At 29.4% G+C, this 20,124-nt stretch overlaps 1 protein-coding gene across 7 annotated transcripts in view; it reads left to right on the top strand.

Annotated features, from left to right (window-relative positions):
• LOC127708962 (rab11 family-interacting protein 4A-like) overlaps positions 1–19,815 on the top strand; it is a 37,231-nt gene extending 17,416 nt beyond the window's left edge. For 2 of the 7 annotated variants that reach the window (XM_052214188.1, XM_052214181.1), the window contains 12 exons: positions 2,523–2,555; positions 3,487–3,571; positions 4,029–4,132; positions 4,477–4,503; positions 6,816–6,906; positions 7,734–7,783; positions 8,060–8,141; positions 9,894–10,010; positions 11,548–11,688; positions 12,789–12,821; positions 13,975–14,115; positions 15,421–19,815. In XM_052214188.1, the coding sequence (XP_052070148.1) occupies positions 2,523–2,555; positions 3,487–3,571; positions 4,029–4,132; positions 4,477–4,503; positions 6,816–6,906; positions 7,734–7,783; positions 8,060–8,141; positions 9,894–10,010; positions 11,548–11,688; positions 12,789–12,821; positions 13,975–14,115; positions 15,421–15,537 (1,021 nt within the window). In that variant the 3' untranslated portion in view covers positions 15,538–19,815. Of the gene's footprint in view, positions 1–1,997; positions 2,037–2,522; positions 2,556–3,486; positions 3,572–4,028; positions 4,133–4,476; positions 4,504–5,673; positions 5,701–5,794; positions 5,807–6,815; positions 6,907–7,733; positions 7,784–8,059; positions 8,142–9,893; positions 10,011–11,547; positions 11,689–12,788; positions 12,822–13,974; positions 14,116–15,420 lie in introns of all 7 variants that reach the window. The other 5 variants (XM_052214187.1, XM_052214184.1, XM_052214182.1 and 2 more) reach the window with 5 other exon arrangements.
• The last annotated feature ends 309 nt before the right edge of the window (positions 19,816–20,124 follow it).

The raw sequence follows: 20,124 nt of genomic DNA, 5'->3' as shown, positions 1-20,124 counted from the left end.
CTTCAATTGCTCCTCTTCTTATATGTCGTGCATCAAGGTTATTCAATGTGCAGCATATAAGAATGGGAACAATTACAGGATCATGTTTTAATTAGATTGTAGAAAATCCTGATTGACAATTTTTATATGGTTGAATTTAAGAAGTAGAATCATGCTTTTTGTAGATTCATTATGAAAATTGAAGTGATTATTGTAAGATTTTGAAATCCTCTTACACTGGAAAATCGTTTCAAATAAGTATTATTTTTGATTAATTCATGTACATATCTGTATATTGATCAGCATGACATATGTACATGCAACATACCGTACACAAAAAGAAACATTTTCTGAATCAGGACTATGAAATCAAGGAATATGGTTACAGGAAATAGTATATTGGTGCCATCTTTGGTGCTTTGCATGTTGTTACAGTTTTCTCTGTGCACACCTTTTGTTTGTTTGTTGTTTATTTTTGTGCCCAGGTAAGACATGGTATAATATCAGGTAAATATTGGATGAATCAGTTATTTGTGCAGCATCTGTTGTATTGATTTGACTATAACTTAAATAAGTCAGGTTTTATTTTTCTTTCATGAATTTTTGTTTATTTGCAACATTTTTTTGTATTTTATTACTTCACAAAATTCCTAACTAGCTTAGTGTGGGTGTTTGTCATGACGTTAATGTAATTTTTCATTTTACATTTCGATTTAACTTAATAAAATTTTGAAAATATTTGATACTGAAATATTGTATTTTGCAACAAAAAACAATAAATAGAATCAAGTTAGTTCTGTAAATTCTTAAAAATATGCAAACAATTGTTCTAAATCATTTCTGTCAAAATAAGTCTATTTCAATATAATGTTTTATCGCACCTCTGATAAATAATGATGTTATGATTGGTTTAACGTCGTCATAGTGACCCCTATGGATCTGTATGGGGCCAGTAGATTTTATATGGGGTTCATGACGTCACATTAACAATTGATGGTGACTTGATCGATTAATGTAATTGTATTTCATTGCTTATTTTTATGTATAACTTAGCAGGAAAAGTCTGGTGTGCAATAAACTCGTTATATGGTTCACTACTGACCCTTTCGGATCCATAGAGGGTTAGTAAAATCCATAGGAGATTCGGCCTTCGGCCTCACCCCCTATGAATTTTACTAACCCTCTATGGATCCGTAGGGGGACAGTAGCAAACCATATAACTTATATTATAAATATTTTCACTGTTATTATTAAAATTTTCAATTTGAGTAGTCTTAATTTATTTAGTTTGACTGTTAGGGGTCCAAACTTTAGTTGATTCGAGTTGTTACAAATATGTGGAAAAGATTGGCCTCAGTTTTTCAGCTTTGGATTGAGTCAAGTGTTATTTTTTTCCTAACCTTATCATGCTTATATAATCCTACCTCAAAACTGTGTCTACAGACCTAACAGTTATTTTATCAGGAAATATATACTTTATGTATTAAAATAATGTGATGAAAAGTTTATAACAATCAGTTTCCTGACAAATATCCTGTTCAAACTATGATAAAAATAGGAATGTTTATACACATCATCGTAACACAAGTAGTTAATTTGCATGAAAATTGATATATATTTTGATGACAGTCTTGAAGATTTTTACATATCCTCTTTTCATTTGCCATTTTAAGATTCCAATCCTCTTATTATCAGTTGATTTGGCATAAGGGCTGTTAAGTTCTTCAAAATATGAGGTGATACAATAAAATTTTTCTCTAAAAAATTTTAAATCATTGGGGAATGGACTCAATGAATGTGGGCCTATATAGAGTAATATGGATTTTCAAATTTTAAAAGATGGGACCAGCTATGCATGAATCCTCTGGGAAACACTCAATCAAAAGTAAGGTGCTGCATTCATTTTACTGTTGTTCAGTGTCCTCATCCATGACCAATACTGTTAAAGGGTCTAATTTCTTCTCCTGAAACTGATAAGGGTACTAAATTAAAATTATATTTTTAACATTTAATTGCAGTGGATTTTATTTTGGAAATTATGGAGAAGTGCAACAGAAGTAAGATCTTTGTTGTAAAACTGTTGTAATAGGTTTTCCATTGATAAATACATCAACCCAGAAAAGTGATTGCTTGATTGATTGATTGATTGATTAATACATCATTAGTGCTTATGGACTATATCATAACAAGTAACAAGAGCAAAATATCTTTATCATATTCTTATCAAATAACCTGATGTGAAACTTATAACACAACAGCCCCATTCAGCCCATTTATTTATTTCACTGTGTTTTTGTCATGTTTCTGTAACTATGAAAGTAGTGCTGTTTTTATGTTTAATGTACAAGTTCATGTTTTAATCACTCAGTTATTTAAGAATACATAAATCAAATTCTTAAAAACCATTTTTGCCCCAGGCAAACATCTTGTTAATGTTTAAAGATTATGTAACTGAGTTAACCTTTTCTTTTTGTGATAGATTTCAATGGTGCATATCCTGCTCTGGAACAAATTGTATAGTTTGTCTTTTTCATCTTTTTCAGTGCAAGAAAGTTAACATCAACGGCATATGCTGCGTAAGTTTTGTTTTTATCTTTTTCAAAGATAGTTCAAGAGAAAATTTGAAAATGTGTACAATGACTAACAGCTGTAAATGTTATTTCGTAAAGTCAAAAAATTGGTGACTCACTACAACGCTGCTTCAACCATTGTTCAATTGTAAATATCTGCTTTTTGTTAGTTGCCAGATTTCGTTTACATTTGAAAAGACAAAATCAGTATAAAATTTACAACAAAATGTTAGAGGGAAATCAACAGTAGTTTTAATGGAAATATCAAACAACACAGATTCCAAGTCAGTATTTTCATTACACGTGTAACATTTTTAGATTGTTCAGTTGTGTTTACATTGATACATGTTTTTGATGAATGCAAATAAATTATTTAAATAAATTGCATAGAACTATATCTTACCTGATAAAGCTTATAGTCTACATCAGGCTGATATAGAACAATGTTAAGATTTCATCAGTTTCCTCAAACATGGTTAGTTATTGCTGTCAGCTCTGACAAATCATACTTGAATAGGAAATTAAACTATGATTCAAAGATGACAATAAAAACTCCCCTCCCCCCCAAAAAAATTGGAAAACAATTTACTGACTGCAAATTAAACAAAAGGAAATGCCTATTAACTATTCCAAACTTTAAACCACTTTTTTTGGTAGTGAGACGAACTAAAACACTCATAGTATCAAGTTAAAAAAAGTTGTTGATCTGACATATAGCAGCCCATACAAGCAACTGCATTAATTAGGTCAAAGTCCACTCCAGTAAATAGCTATATATACTAATACTTGAGAGATTCACAAGATCATGTTTTCTCTGGGCTGTCTTATAGGGGAAAGACTTTTACTGAATTAAAAGGATGTTTACATAGTATGGGTAATTCTTATTTGATAGTTTTAATAAGATTCTCATATAGAGAGTATGATATTCTCATTATAGACAATTACATTCAAAGTCGAGAAGTCCAGCACCAGATGAAGTATTTGATGATATAGATGGAAACTTTCAACATTTAAATGATAGGGTAAGTCTCTTGTCAATAAACAGCAAACATTGGATGAAATACATATCCAATTGTTGTACAGTAAGACATCTACTGTTAAATTCTATTAATAACTGTGGTGATATTTAAAGGGACAGAACATGTTCAGTTTGTTTTTGTCTGTCTTTAAAAAATATATGGTTTTGAAATGAAAACTTGTGTATTATAGACAACTCACTGAATTAGAAACCTTATTAATTTCAACATACTACCTTCCATGAAATGCAAGTCAAATATAATTTCTTTACAGTAGCAATTACAGTCTCAATGCTATGATTTTGTCTTGACACAAAGTGTTAAAAACATTTTGTTTTATGATACATTTTTTAAAAACTTTAGATAATTATTTTTAAAAAAGGTAAATAAAGGCGGTAAGAAAGTTTTTTTTTGTCCCTGCTTCATATATTTGCAATTACCCCCAATATTTATTTTGTTACAGGTTCAGTTTCTTGAGAAACAGTTGACAAATTTGTCAGAAGAAAAGAGTAATACAGATGGTGCTCATTATAAACTTAAAGATGAAAATTCTGTGCTCATGGAGAGGTAATTATTCTTTAGATTTGTATCCTGGATTAGCATTACGTGAACCAAAAACCTTCATGAATAAGTTTAATTGATGGTTATTTTGTTAAATCAATCTGGTCAGTTTTGATTGGACATGTACAGTACCCAGTAATTTTCATATTTTTGTATACAGATATTAATTCGTAATAGAATAATCTTGTATAGCATTTCTAAAATTCCCCAAATTCCATTGTCTTCACCTTATAGTTGTATTATATACAAATGTTCCATTCAAATGTATATATATATATATATATAAAAACAAAGTGCTAAGAAACACAAAATTACTTGAGAATTAATTAATTAATTATGATAAATAACAGGGCAGCATTTAGAAAGCTGAATACAAGGTAACTTGAATGTAACATCTCTTGTCCTACATGTATGTCACTATATACATGCTCAGCTTTGTGCATCCCACTCTATCTGGGAAAGGTTGAATGCTTTTGTGATAGGTAGTTTAGAAGGTGGAGCTGGTATTCTTAATCAAACACCTGAGAAAACCATCAGAGCGTATTAAAATCTGTCTTTATTAATCAAGTGTTTAAGGTTAAAGTGTTCAGCAATATACACCTTTGCCATATATTTTTCTAGTGTTATATTTAAATTAAACGTGTGGTGTAAAAACTCGAAATACCTGTAATACATGAAGAATTTATAAATTTTGGTATTTTAAAAAAACTCTTATCAAACCTGATCCTTTCTTTGGACAAAAAATAAAACCTTTAATTACTGATTTCTATTCTTTCCTCAGTTTAAAGGGATAAAGTCCTTGATTTAGGCTTTCCCCATAAAAAATCTTGATTTTTTTCAGGAGAAATTAAACCGTCACTATCCTTTCTGCCAAAATAACACTTGACATGAAGATCAAGTATTTGACGTCTTTAATTTTATATTTCACAAAACATTAATCTAACCATCCAACATTATTTATTGTTCTCGGTTTTATAATGTTTTTTGAGAAGAAAGCTCTTATGTGTATTATGCACACTGATAGCCAGATTGGTTCCAAATTATCATCAAAGTTACAAATTTAATAGAGAATCGAACTAGCTGTTATATTAGGTGTACAAGTGTAAATTTACAAAAAAGCTCTGTTTTATCGTCCTAAAGTTTTCTATTAGAAATAAAAGTGAAAATATAGAATCTATTGCATTTAGTATTTTTTTACTTGACTAAAAAAGGCTCTTAGGATCCAATATTTTTAAAGTTAGATGTGTATAAATACATCATGAGATGTATTATATACTCGAAGGGTGTAAAACGAGCAAGTTACATATAAATGAGAAAAAAACCTCAACCAACCAAAATTTCTAGGGTTTTTACTACCTCCGTGTACAGATTTATCAGAGAAGCATATATCTTGATTAGTTGATTATTATCAATTCAAACTTTGGAGAATGACCTGTAAACAATGACCTATAGTTGCTTACATCTCTTAATTTTCACAATGCTGTAAAATCTCAGAAATTCTTCAACATTTTCTACTACAATTTTCTTTGATACCTATTATGTTCTAGGCATGTGAACAAACACTTGTCTAATATGTAAGTTTATACTATTATACGTTTAGCATAATGTGATGGGTAGTATACCAAGTTTTTGTCTCATGTATATTTTGTCACATTTTGTTTTCTCTAGTATTGTTGACAGGTAAGGCATGCACATATTATAGTGGTTGATGGTAGTAAAATGTAGTGGCTTATTGTTTAATTACTTATGTATTATTTTGCATTTATATTGTGGCCTTTCAGATTTTAGTTATTTATTTTGTTAATCTGTTAACTCATGTTTTGTGGATCTTTGTAACACCTGCCAATACCCAGTCAATTGTTTGAATTACAAAAAAAAATATATTTAAAAAAGTCCTTTCAATTTTCTTTTCTTTTAATTGTTATATGTACAATATTTATTTGTCTTTTTGTTTGCTCATTTTTACCTATGAATATACATAAATTTAGTATGGAACAGCATGCTTCTTTTTTTAAGTTTGTATCTCTATGCTTGATAAGGTTTCTCTTGCTGTTTTCTTTCTGTAGTTAATTGCATGTAGGCTTTATTTGATTATGGCATTTTTTTAAAGTCTAAGAATGAAACTAGGCTTGTGTTCTTTTTTTTTTTAATATATTTTTGACTAAATTTCTAGCTGAATCTTTAAAATGCTTATTAACTGGCTGTAGTAATACTTTACATTTCTTATGCTTATATCAGCATTTTAATGTTCTGAAATATTAATGTTGCAAAAAATCAATAAGTCCTCTTTATTAAAAATTCATAAAATAAGAAGATCTCCTGACATCTGATCTTATTATAGAAAAACATATATTTATATACTCAATTATGTATCAATAATGAAAAGAAGTACTCGTATCTCTTAATCAGTCTTACTCAGCAAATTTTACTCAATACTGCTTGTACTTCTCACAAAAAGTCAATTATAATAGACCTCGATTAAATGACTGTTTTGATGTTAATACATTAGGATGGTCCGTATTGATGTTAACCTTCATAACAAGAATTCCAACATGATAGATCTAGATTATCCTTTTAGGATTATTTCAAGGTTTTTCTCTTTTTCAAATATTGAAAATTCAATTATAAAAGCAGATACTTGTAATATATATCTTCCACTTTACAATTTTGTTTTTCTTATTTATTCCAGAATCCACATGTTAGAAGAACAAGTTAAAGATGTTGAGGTGAAATCTGATGAAAGAGTTTCAGATGAACAGAAAAAATACAAAGAAATACTGGTAGGGCACATGCAATAATGTATTAATAAAACAAGTATTTCCATTATGTTAGAAATAGACCTCGACATTGTAATGTAAACCATGGCTATTTTTCATACCTTCAGCATGCTTTACTGAACAGACCATGAACTGATAAAGCTGTCAGAAATCAATTTTAAGTTTCAGAAATATTTTACAAAAATTAAATATAAACTTTTTTATAATGCTTTTTTGATAGGGAAATTCGCACGTTTCACTTCTTTTTCACTTGAAAGGGAAGTGCCAGTCACAGAAAAGTACCAGATATATCCTCATAACATAGTATAGGTGAAAAATATCCACTAAGTGTTTCTTAGTTAGGAAAATATTCTTTTGATTTATATTTTTATGTCATATTTTGCAACATAATTTATACACTTCAATTAGATAAAGTGTATTTAGCAATTTATCTCCAGATCTAAAAGGTCATTCTTTGCTATGTATTGATTTAATAAAAAATAATGACACTTGAGTATTAGTTGATAGTATTATATATTAATGCAAATATTTCCTTTGAGGAAATTAATTCTGGTTTCACTTCATAATTCTATACAATTGGTATGATGACATGAGATTTTAGTTATAGACAAGATGCAAATCCAGCCATTGTTGTTTCTACAATAATCAACTTTATTTCACCTGGAAACATTTACAATCAGGTATTCTTCATCAGCATTAGACTTCTCACACCATCAATCATATAGTAAATTTACCTGTCTAATCAATAAAATCAATTATCTCACCTGTGTTAATCTGAGTACTGCACCTTGCTGTGGTAGACCACTAATGGAATTCTGTTTATATTGTAGTCTCGTCAAGAAAGGGAAAAGTCTGAACAAATGGAATACTTCACACAGAGGTTAGTTTTTTTTATTTCTACTAAAACAAAGGTGTAGAACTCATGCCATGTAACAATATCATAAATTGTCTCCCTTTGAAATATATAAGTAGGAAACAGTATAAGAATATGTATGATTATCTACCATGAAATCTACAAATAGATTATTTAAATGCTTCATCGCTTTCAAAACATTTATAATTAGACATATTTACAAACAGGTATTCTTCGTCAGCATTATACTTCACATACTATCAATCATATGTACAAATATAATTGTATTTATTTTTATTACAGGCTGCAGAATTTAGAAAAAGAAAATGAGTTGCTGAAAATGGAAAACCCCAGATTAAGGAGTGAAATAGATAGATTGAAAATAGTAAGTGTTACTACATACAAATATGATACTAGTTCCTGTGGGAGATTAGTGTGGGGGTGTATTCAAAAATAGGATGTGTAAAATGCGTACAAGTACAAAATCCATAAAATGCAAGTACAACTACTGTGGATTCATTAATATTCGTGGGTACCAATTTTCATGGATTGAGGAAAACTTGCATTTTCGTGGATATTTAATTGTGTGGCTTTGGCAAAGTTTGCATACATTCCTTTAGAAAACTTGTAATTCGTTGAACATTTAATTCGTGGTTCCCCAGTACCCACGCTATCCACGAAAAGTGGTATCCAACGAATAATAATGAATCCACAGTATAAGACTTGTAAGGTGTGTTACAGTTGATTGCATTTATGAAGGAATACATATAAATGAAAACAAGATCTACAAATAATTTTATTTTATCTCCATCAGTTAGACTGACTAATTTCAATAGGTTGGCTTGCTGGTCACACTTGACATCACCTGCCCTTTTGGTATAACAACACAGTGGATGGAGTCTAGAATAAGAACTAAGTTGATAACAATGTTCTGTCTTTGTATATGATATGTCACTATTTAATTTTTAATAGCTGCATGCCCTGATTATTTACTTCTTGAACCATTGGAAAATGAAACATTATATCTAAGGTATGTCATACTAGATGAACTTTCTGAACCCTAAACTGTGGTTAATTTCTGGTGTACAATCCTTCAGATAGCATTTTTATACGACCGCAAAAAATTTGGTGGTCATATATTGGTATGACGTCGGCGGCGTCCGAAGACACATTGGTTTTCGCACAATAATTTTAGTTTGAGTTAATGGATCTCTATGAAATTTTATCATAAGGTTCAATACCTCAAAAGGAAGGTTGGGATTGATTTTGGGGTTATGGTACCAATAGTTAAAGAATAAGGGGCCAAAAATAAGCATTTTTGTAACTTCCAGACAATAACTTGTGTTTAAGTGTATGGATCTCTCTGAAATTATACCACAAGTTTCCATACCACAAAGGGATGGTTAGGATTGGCTTTGGGGGGTTATGGCTGAAACTGTTTAGGAATTAGGGGCAAAAAAGGGGAAAAAACAAGGGTTTCCTGGTTAATGGACAATTTAAAAGAAGTGTAAGGGAGGTAATCCAAAAACAAAATTGTACAATGTTGTACAATGTTGGATTACCTCCCTTACACTGCTTTTAAATTATCTATTTAAGACTTTTATGATGTATTTAAATTGGTAATTATTGTTGCAAACTCCATTGGAAATTTGAATTGAGATTATGACGATATCTTGAGGGAAAGAATTTTTTTTTTTTTTTTTTTTTTTTGGAAAAGGGGGGGGGTGGGGGGCAATTTTTTTTTCATTTCAGATTTCAGATATTAAAAAGAAAATTTCTTCAAATAATTTTGAGGGGGGGGGGGGGGGGGGGGGTCAATTCGCAACAGCATAGTGTATTGCACAAAAGCAAAAAATTGAATATAAATTCAAATCATATAACCAATTCTAAGTTCTTTGACTACAGTTATTCGGTGTCAGAAACCTATTATGTGTCAAATATTTAATTACAATCAAAATTCAGACCTGTATCAAGTGGAATATTGTGTCCATTTTCGCCCCAACTGTTCAGGGTTGGACCTCTGCAGTCGTATCCAGCTGCGCTAATTTTTAAATGTAAGTCAGATGAAAAACAAAATTAAAATCACACAAACAAAAACCAAGGTTAAACATCAATGATTTTGTTTTTATTTTCACAGGAAAAATTAGAATTAGAAGATAAAATTACAGAACTACAAGTAGAATATAGCTCTGTTATGAATGAGAATTCTGATCTAAAGTTAAAGTTCGACAGAGAACGAGAAACTACTGGCCAGGTAATGTACGATAAGTTGTAAAGAGAATTTATAAAATTTCAAAACTGACTCAAGTAAAACAAATAAATGTGGATGATTGTATTTGCTGGAAACACATGTTGTTAGCAAAATATCAAAACAAGAAATGTAGAATTTGCCAAATTACGTAATCCTTTTTCTGCCCTGCCTTTGGTAGTTGTTGTCACGTCCATCCATCATGTAATAAGTTAAAGTTTTGGTAAAGAATAGTTTGTAGTCACATCAACCTGAAACTTTATACACATGTTCTATGTGGTGGACTGCTTAAGTGTATGCTAAATTAGGATTTTTACCCAGATTTCACAGTTCACGAAATTGTGATCTGTTAACATCTTGGATTAAGGTAGTTTGTGTTCACATCAACTTGAAACTAAGTACATATGTTCATTATTAAGTGAACTGTTTAATAATATGCCAAAGTAAGATTTGAGGGTTCACAGAACATGGTAATATGACAGTTCGAGGAGGACTTGGTGTCCTATGGACATGTTTTCCTCTTTTATTCCTCTTTTATGCCCCCACTGAGTGGCGCAGGCATTAAGGTTTTCCCTTGTCTGTCAGTACGTCCCAAAGTTCGTTTCCGTTCTCTAACCTAAGTTTGCCTCAACCAAATGTTCTGAAACTTTTATACAATGCTTATTACCACCAAATACAGATCAAGGTCGAATTTGGGTGGCGTCACATTCACCGTTCTTGGGTTATGTCCCTTTATAAATGAAAAAAAATTGTTGAAATTGCTTTATCTGCACTCTAACTTTTCATTGCCACTAAATTATCTGAAACTTATATACAATGCTTATTACTACCAAACACAGATCAAATTCGAATTTCACTTTCTCCATCCTTGAGTTGCCTTTTTTAAAAGGATAATTTGGTGAATTTGCTGTTTCCGCTTTCTAACTTTACTTTGCCTCTGTGTAAATGTTATAAAACTTATACACAATGCTTATTACCACCAAACACAGATCAAGTTCAAATTTGGGTGGTGTAACTTACACTGTTCTCATTAAGTGAGAAAGCAAAATGTCAATAGGTATGAATTTGTACATTGACCTTGCATATTTACAAGCTGGGGCCATCTGTGTCCCATGGACACATTCTTCCTTTATTTGTAAATAACAACAGCAAGATTATTGTTTGAAAAATATCATTAGGTGTGGTGACTTTTGAAAAATTGTATCAATGAATAAGTATGCTGCACCAAAATAATGTAGATCAACTTTATATTGATGATTAACTTTAGAATATATCTCATCAGATTAAATTTGTTTAGAAGATGTTATCTATGAATGGACTGAAACAGAATTTGGGGAATTTCATTGGTAAGCTTCATTGGGTAATCTCAATAAACAAAGATTTGTAAAGCAGAAAAATGAAGCAAAAAAATAAGCATTACAAAGTCAAAATTTGCAAAAAGATAACAATTTCATTACTCTCAATATGTTTTACAGAAATAAATCATTTGTTCAACTTACAAAGAATGCTACCATATACTGATTTTTTCACTCACTGCTTGCAGCTTTTAGATGAATTAGGGAAAGAATTGGGAGAATTACGACAGTATAAAATAGAAGCAGAAGTAAGACCAAGAAGAGACAGTCAAATACAAGTTCAAGGCAGATATCAAACTCTTCAAACTGAGATTCACAGATTAAAAGAGGTTGGTTACAAAAAATTGTATGGTACATGCTGCTTGGCTTTTGACAGTTACTGAACCCTAGTGTGAAGCTGCAATGAAAGTTATTTCAAATAATTTATCATACTGTTTAGCTCTACATAAATATTATATCAAATTTTTTACTGTTTAGCTCTACATAAATATCATATCAAAATTTTACCGTTTAGCTCTACATAAATATAACAGCAGTTTTTTATCCGATTTATGTATTTGAAAAATTAGCCATGTCTATCAAGATGTACACTATGTTTTTTAATCTATTAGACCAAATACTTTCAGCACTTGTTTGTTTCAACACTCACTCATCGTAGATTTTTATCATGAAAATATTTTTGGGTTCTAATTATAACAATATTAATTGATAAAGATATGAAAAAAGGTCTGAATTATTTTTTTTAATGAAGGTTAAATTATTGTGTGTCACCATGGAAGACTACTTATCCTGCAATTGACCTTTGAATTACACAAATACAGGTGTATAGATAACATAAAGTGATAAATGTCTAGTATACATTTGTAGTCCCCTGGTATCCTGCTTCTCTTGGGAGTAAATGATTATAATCAAATTACTCTTAAGTCACTGTTCAGTTTGGGGTCCTCATCGCAGTACATGTTTAAGTCATGTTGATTTCTTTGAAAAACAAATTCAATGGTTGGGAAGTTATACAAAATATATGTTTAAGTGTACATGTTAAATTGCAGGATAAATATTCGTACATTGTAGAAAAATATAAAATTTATTTGTACTAGCTATTCTCTCTGTATCTAAAGCTCATACAAATAAATTTTAATTTTTTTGTACAATATACGAATATTGCATATGTTCACTAATACAATATTGAATTAGAAAGCAAGCTGGAGAAGGGTTTCATTTCATCAACAATTTTAATAAAGCTTATATGTATGAAATGAGATGAAATGTTATATGTCGTTTAATTTAATCAAGATAAACATCAGTAGAATTAAAAATGTAAACCAAATCCCAATTTTAATGGAAAATATTTTGAAATCAAATTTAATTTTCACCCATGAATTTGAAAATTAGTTATAAATTGACAAAAATGAACCCTTCATTTCATCAGGCATTAACGGTGGAATGGAATTCATTATCACAGGTTTGTAACATGTATGGTTTGCTGTGGTATGCTTCTTCACATTTCAATCTCTTTAAACACTAGCATGACACCTCATTTTAGTTTGTTTTTTTCCTCTTATGATGGACATGGTCCCTATTTAGTTCGGGAAAAAAACTTATATCAATTCCCATATTTTAAAGCTTGGAATTGTCTATTTGGTAAAAGTTTTTATTTTAAAAGGAATTTTGATGAATTACGAAATTCACTTTGTTTTATTTATTTGAATATCAAAATAACATATTGTAACATAATAAAAACTTGTCAGATTGCATGATAATGAATATAATACTCATTATACAGATTTTTAAAACAAATTGAAAAATTTAAATTTTAAAGAAAGGAATTGGAAATGATTGAAAACATAAATTTTAATTTAAGTAACTGGTAATAAAATCTTTTTATTTTTAACCTCCTATAATAATATTTAATGTAATGCTGTTTACTTGTAAAACAAATTTAAATAATATATTTACAATTTGAATAGAATGTGAATGATTGTTAAATCTATTGCTGTGCATGCAAGCTTTGTATGAATTTTATGTATTAAAAAAAAGTGCCTTGTAAAATTTGCTTTGTAATTTATCATGAAATACTTCAGAACAAAAATAAAATTGTTTATATGTCTTTTTTTGCTGCATTGTTGTTTTAAAATGTATTTGTAGTACATATACATATTAGTAGTCTAGATGCTTCATACTGATTTGCACTTAGGAGAAATTCATTTTTCACCTTTTTAGGGTAATAACTTTGATTACTTTTGCTCACCCCTTTTTTCAGTCAAATAAGACTCAATAACTAATTGGAAAAGGGTAGTGGGTAACCAAGCATTAAACTAAACAAAACATAAACAAAAGAAAATTTTAGAAATTATTTTGAAAAAATAGGTTTTGCTGGTTTTTACGCCTTAACATATTGTTTGTAAGCAGATTCAGAATGAAAACAAATCAGTTATACAATGAAGATAGTAAATTCAAAGTAAAAACATTTATCTGGTTTTTTTTCTATTCTGTACAGAACTCATGCAACATGATTATTTTTATAGAATATTGAAACCATCTGATTTTCTTTGGAGTCTAACTGAATTACACAATATATATTTACCCATGATTAATCAAAGTCTATTGGATTACAGGAGAACAGGGGTCTACTTGAGTTAAACGAAGACTTGAATGCACAGTTGCTTTCAAGATGTATATCTGAAGGCAGAAACTTGACTGAAGGCAGCCAGGAACAGTCTTTAGCCTCAGAATTGGAACATCTTACTAAAACTGAGGTAAAATACAAAACATTTATTTATAAACTCATGTGTAAACTTTTTTGGTACAAAAAACTGATGGTTCCTATAAATGTGTAAATATTGCTTCAGATTGTAGGCTAATAAAGAATTCTGGAGAAGTGTCTATAGATATGTAAGAGGGTGTTAATATATTAGGGCAAGCACTGAAGTATTTGAGTTATCTTCCCTTTAACAAAAATTGACTATTTTTCTTTTATAATTAATTCACATTTAACATGTACAAATTTTACATTAAAGTTATCTTAATGAGTGTAATGTTAACATTACAACTACTTCACATTGTATGCCCCCATCGTACTGGATTGGGCATTAAGTATTACCCTTGTCCGTCCGTACATCAAAACATCCCCAAAATTAGTTTCCGTTCTCTAACTTAAGTTTGTCTCCACCAAATGTTATGAAACTTATACACAATGCTCATTACCACAAAACGCAGATCAAGTTCCAACTTGGGTTGTGTCACTTTACAATTCTTATCTGCTCTTTTTTTTGTCGAGCCTGCCACTTTTGTCGCAAAAGCGAGACATAGCGATCCTACATTCCGTTGTCGTCAGCGGCGTCCACAATTATTCACTCTGTGGTTAAAGTTTTTGAAATTTTAATAACTTTCTTAAACTATCCTGGATTTCTACCAAACTTGTTTATGATCATAAGATAGTATCCAGAAGTAAATTTTGTTAAAAAAAATCCTGTTTTTCCGTATTTTACTTATAAATGGATGGACTTAGTTTTTCTGGCAAAGTTTTTAAAATTTTAATAACTTTCTTATACTATCCTGGATTTGTACCCAACTTGGACAGAAGCTAGTTTATGATCAAAAGCTAGTATCTAGAAGGAAATTTTGTAAAAATATATTTCCTGTTTTTCTGAATATTACTTATAAATGGACTTAGTGTTTCTGCCAGTTAACATTACATACAGTCTGTAAAAGTTTTTAAAACATTTATTAGATTCATAAAACATTCTGGATTTTTACCAAACTTGGACAGAAGCTTCTTACAATCAAAAGATAGTATCTATAAGAAAATGTTTAATAATTTTTTCCCCATTTTTGTTGAGCCTGTGACTAGCAGCAGAAGTAGGCGAAACACTGGGTTCTGTGGAACTCTTACGTATTTTTTTGTACATATCAAACAATATGAAATGACATAATGTTGTTAATCCAGAATCCTGTAATTACTAATTCAAGTAATATGAAAGATCGAATTTTAATACATGTATTTACAAGGTAGAATTTGTTTGTTTCAAAAAATTTAGTACCTTCTTTTCTTACCTTTATAGCTGATGGGAAAAGTTCAAGAACAGGAACGTGAATTATTAAGACTGAAACAGTATATTGATAAAATATTGTTGGCTATCCTAGAAAAAAATCCTTCAATTTTGGAAATTGTGCGGTGATAATGGACAAATGCCAGTGCTTATGTTATAGAAAGTGAAAACAAGATGTTCTGTGATAAACTGCTCAGGTCTCGGTTACCATAGTTACCATGAGAAGCATGGTGAACTCAAAGTGCAAGACATTGTATTTTTGTCAACATGGCATTGAGCTATTTATGCAAGTACTTTGAATAGAAGACATCCTTGAGATTCATTCATTAGATAGCTGCTTGCATTATTGTTGAGATTTTATTGTTATAAATATACAACAAAAAAATGTAAAAAAAAACAACATTTTAGTTTTCTATTTTTGTAAGCATCGGATATTTTTGTGTAAATTGATTTTGTTGTTGATTTAGATTGAATTTACAGCTTTGTATATGAATATTTATTACACCCTAGTTTTTAGACAATAATTCACAAAAATGAACTGAATAGTTAGAATTTTTTAGCACCAAAAGATTTTACATTACTTTATCTGATTTATTGCATCTAGTGTATCATTACATTTGATCTTTTAAGATTGTGATTTTATGAGGCAATGACATTAATAATACGTCTTTAATTGAGCCTAATAATTTATTAGAACATGACTGTTGTAGTATCTAGTCTATATTAGACTTTAGAAAACTTATTTAATACATAACTGATTGGCAAATTTTATCCGAAAATTCCGGAAAAAGGGGAAGTTAATGAAATTCTTCAGTATTCAAAATTTAGTTTGAAAATACAAAAATATATAAATTTTTATAAAAATATATAAAAAAATATAGCACTAGCTTCAAAGTGATTTTTATCACTAATTGAGATATTTCTACCGTGTTATAAATTTTGTAGAATCTATTATTTATTTGAATTTTTGTATTACTCTTTATTTCAAAAGATGAAACTATGTAAATTAAGAAATGGCTCAGATCTAATGAAACGATTAGACTACAATATACTCATGTCTCAGAAATTAGATATATATATTTGTTTAAAATCTATCATATATAATTATTGTGCAGTTTATATTAATATATAGTTATGTTTCAAGCTGTAAAATCAATAATTGCTAAAATCAAGCAAAATAATTTCCATTGACTAATACAAGGAAGATGAGAACAATGCATGAAATTAAATGGACAAAGAAATGTGATCATACTGCCGCACATATGTGGACATATGTGGACTGAACACTCATTTATTATATAATAACCTCATGGATTGTTTATTACAAATCATTAATGTTATTCATTATATCATTTATGATTTGAGAATTGAATTTTAAAAAATGTAGTATTTTTGAGAGTTAGGCAAGAAAATGTTATCTTGTGTTTCAAGTTATAAATTAAAAAATGGGTGGGTCAGTTGATCAGATTATTATTATTTTTAAAACTTTTGTAATCTAAAGAGAATATAATCAAAATCAAAGAAATTTATTTGAAGTTTGTGTCTCCCTATTTATTTCCCTTGTTGCTGACCATCTCTGTTTTTAGTCCCTTGTTGCTGACCATCTCTGTTTTTAGTCCAGCTAATTAAGCAGAAAAAAAACCTTACACAGTGTATTAACCATAGAGTTCTCATTGGAAGCTTGGGTGTTTTATAGCAAAATTTACAACAGCCAAATACTAATCTAATTTTGAAAGGCCAGGAATAGATTGGAGTTTTTATTTTCACAATAGGTAATTAAATAATTGAGTCATTTGAAATTTGAAGGTTGGCAAGGTAAGGGGAAAAATAAAATTATAATTTTGACCTATTATAAACAGTATAAATATACAATTGACAGTTCATTATCCAATGTAAGATCAACATGAGGAGATTTTATACAGTCAGTAGTTCTCATGATAAGATTTACCAGTAGTGAATTGTCCCTAAGTGTTTCACATTGGTTCTCATGATAAGATTTGCCAGTAGTGAATTGTCCCTAAGTGTTTCACATTGGTTCTCATGATAAGATTTACCAGTAGTGAATTGTCCCTAAGTGTTTCACAGTGGTTCTCATGATAAGATTTACCAGTAGTGAATTGTCCCTAAGTGTTTCACAGTGGTTCCAAATAAAATCAAACTTTAGATTATCTGTCTTTATACCAATTCTGAGTTCCTATACAACTGACTTCCTTTGTGTTGACGGACCTAATGATGTTTGAAGATCAATCTTTTTTGGTCTGAAATGTCAAATATTTTCTGTTCTTACAATGGAAAGTTTTCTGAAGACATCTTTTTTCTTTCAATGTTGAACAATGTTGTGGTAAATGGAAAATGTTTGAAACCGACAACCACATGTACTGATCTCTTTATTCAGTGATCAACTTTCAATGGTAAACTCCGACTAATAGAACTACTAAAAATTCATATATCACAAAATCCCCTTATACAAAAATAATAATTGTTATAGAAAAATTAATATTTGTAATAAAAACATTTGATGACAATAAATCTGTTTATTTGAAGTTACAAATTGTACTTTGTAAATATCTGATAATGTAAAAACCCTAGTTTCCATGAAGATTTTCACTTTTAAGCTTATATATGCATCCATAGTGCTTTGACTTTCTTACCCATCGACCATTATAATGCACACAAATGCCCATTCACAAAAGGTCCCATAAATATTTACATATAGTTTGTTATTATGTCATATCTAGCTGCTCCAATGGCAGTCACTATTTAAGAGGAGTCAGACCCAATCTATTCTCTTCTAACCATATCATTTTCCTTGTAAGGTAATGTCAAAACATTTGGTCTTCGTATTTTTTGAACTTTTTCTATTAGGCGTTCCATATACAAATTTGGCAGCTGCCACTGAATAAAAATAATTTTCAATATCCCAAAGAAAATGAAATTTTTATTAATCCATTTTAACACTATGCAATTTAATGACAAACAAATGAAAGCACAATACATATCTACTCAGTAATTTGTTCATTAATTCATCTTTCACCAATTACATTATTTATTATTCAGTTTGAGACAAGATGCAATAAAGTTACGTATTCTGTCCATTTTAATGCCAGAGTACTTATTTATTTATTTAATTATCTACTTCTAGTCATTTAATATGTCTCCAGTACCAGTTTAACATCTGTTGTTTTATTTATTGTGAAAACAAATCCTTGTACAGAACTGTCTTATCACTTGTTAAAAACTAAATTGTCTTTGTAGTTTTTATAACTTTTATGTTTTGTGTGGCGTATAAATGATGCAGAATTATGATAAAATCATAATATTTTTCATCCTGTGTAGTTTTTAAGTTATTTTATTTATGATATTGAATTGTATAATACTTAATTTTAAATAACTTGAACACAGTTTCTTCAAAACTTGTACAAATAATTTTTATGCAAATTCTAAAATCAAGAACAAAAGGTTTCATTTTTCAAGAAGGGGACTGTAAAATTCTACATAAATTAGATAAACTGTTTTAGATAAATTAAACAAAACTGTACCAAATTATTCATTTGTGTACAAAATCCTTTTTCAAAATAATTTTGTTTACATTTATAAGAAGTTCACAACATTCCTGTCTTACTGCCTTTTTATACATTGAATTATATTTTATACATGTACATAAAAAGTGGAGTTTGAAGTCCTAGTTAAAGCTAGCTGTGATGAAATTTTAATTATTTTCAAAAGTCTTTTTCTCCTATTATTGGCCATAAATGTATACTGCCTTTATTGATGTCTCGAGTATTTTTCAATTTTCACTTTTGCAAATATCATTGATTTTGATGAAAATATGTTATTTTAAATTATTCTATAACATTATCTGGATCTAGTACCGGAATGCATGTATTGGTCCGGGAACATTTCTAACTATTTTGCTGTGATCAGAATTCCATTACATTGACCAATCAAAGTTCATAGATTTTCTTTGACTTTTGTATTAATAAATTGTGGTTGTATACAGCTTTGCTATTTAACAAATTGGCTGTTAAAGTTTTTTATATTGTGTATCAATGTTCTCATAAAACATTCCATTTGAAATTTTAATCATGGTAATTTAATGAAATTGTCGTACATGGATTCAATTTTATCATCACTGCTCTCTAAGTTTCTATAATATTACTTGCTTTTGATTAATATGAGACAGGTGTTTGATTGTCTTGCAAATAAATGCAGCTTATTTTTTTTGGAGTACTATATTTTTCATTTCACAAATAAAAATATATAAAATGGTGTGAGAATCACTTGTTAGACAAGTTAGCATACCCATATATTTCTGATATGACATGAAATAAAATGATAAAAAAAAACTCAATGTTAGATTTTGCAAAACATATTTCAAAATCACAAATAAAATCTATTTAAAACTTGTTTAGTGTTTGTTTCACTTCTTCAGCACAGAATAAAATGTGCTAGTTTTTAGCTCACTTGTATCGTAACTTATTGACAGCTATGGCCAGCATTGTGCATCGGTCATTATGGTTGGTTCATTATTGACCATCTCCTTGGCCAGTTTTAACTAAATTGCAGGAATAATGTGATGAAGGATTTGGGTTTTTTCTGGAGAGATTAAAAACATCTCTGCATGTTATTAATTCAAGATTCAAATTGTTTAATTCTTATGGTTCTCATCCTTTGAAACACTAAACCTTGTGGGAAGTCAAATTTAGCCTTCTTTGA

Source organism: Mytilus californianus, unplaced genomic scaffold, assembly GCF_021869535.1.
Source record: "Mytilus californianus isolate M0D057914Y unplaced genomic scaffold, xbMytCali1.0.p SCAF_7, whole genome shotgun sequence".
Taxonomy (NCBI): Eukaryota; Metazoa; Mollusca; class Bivalvia; order Mytilida; family Mytilidae; genus Mytilus; species Mytilus californianus.
The sequence above is the reverse complement of the archived record's forward strand: the minus strand, read 5'-3'. Positions and strand labels throughout refer to the sequence as shown.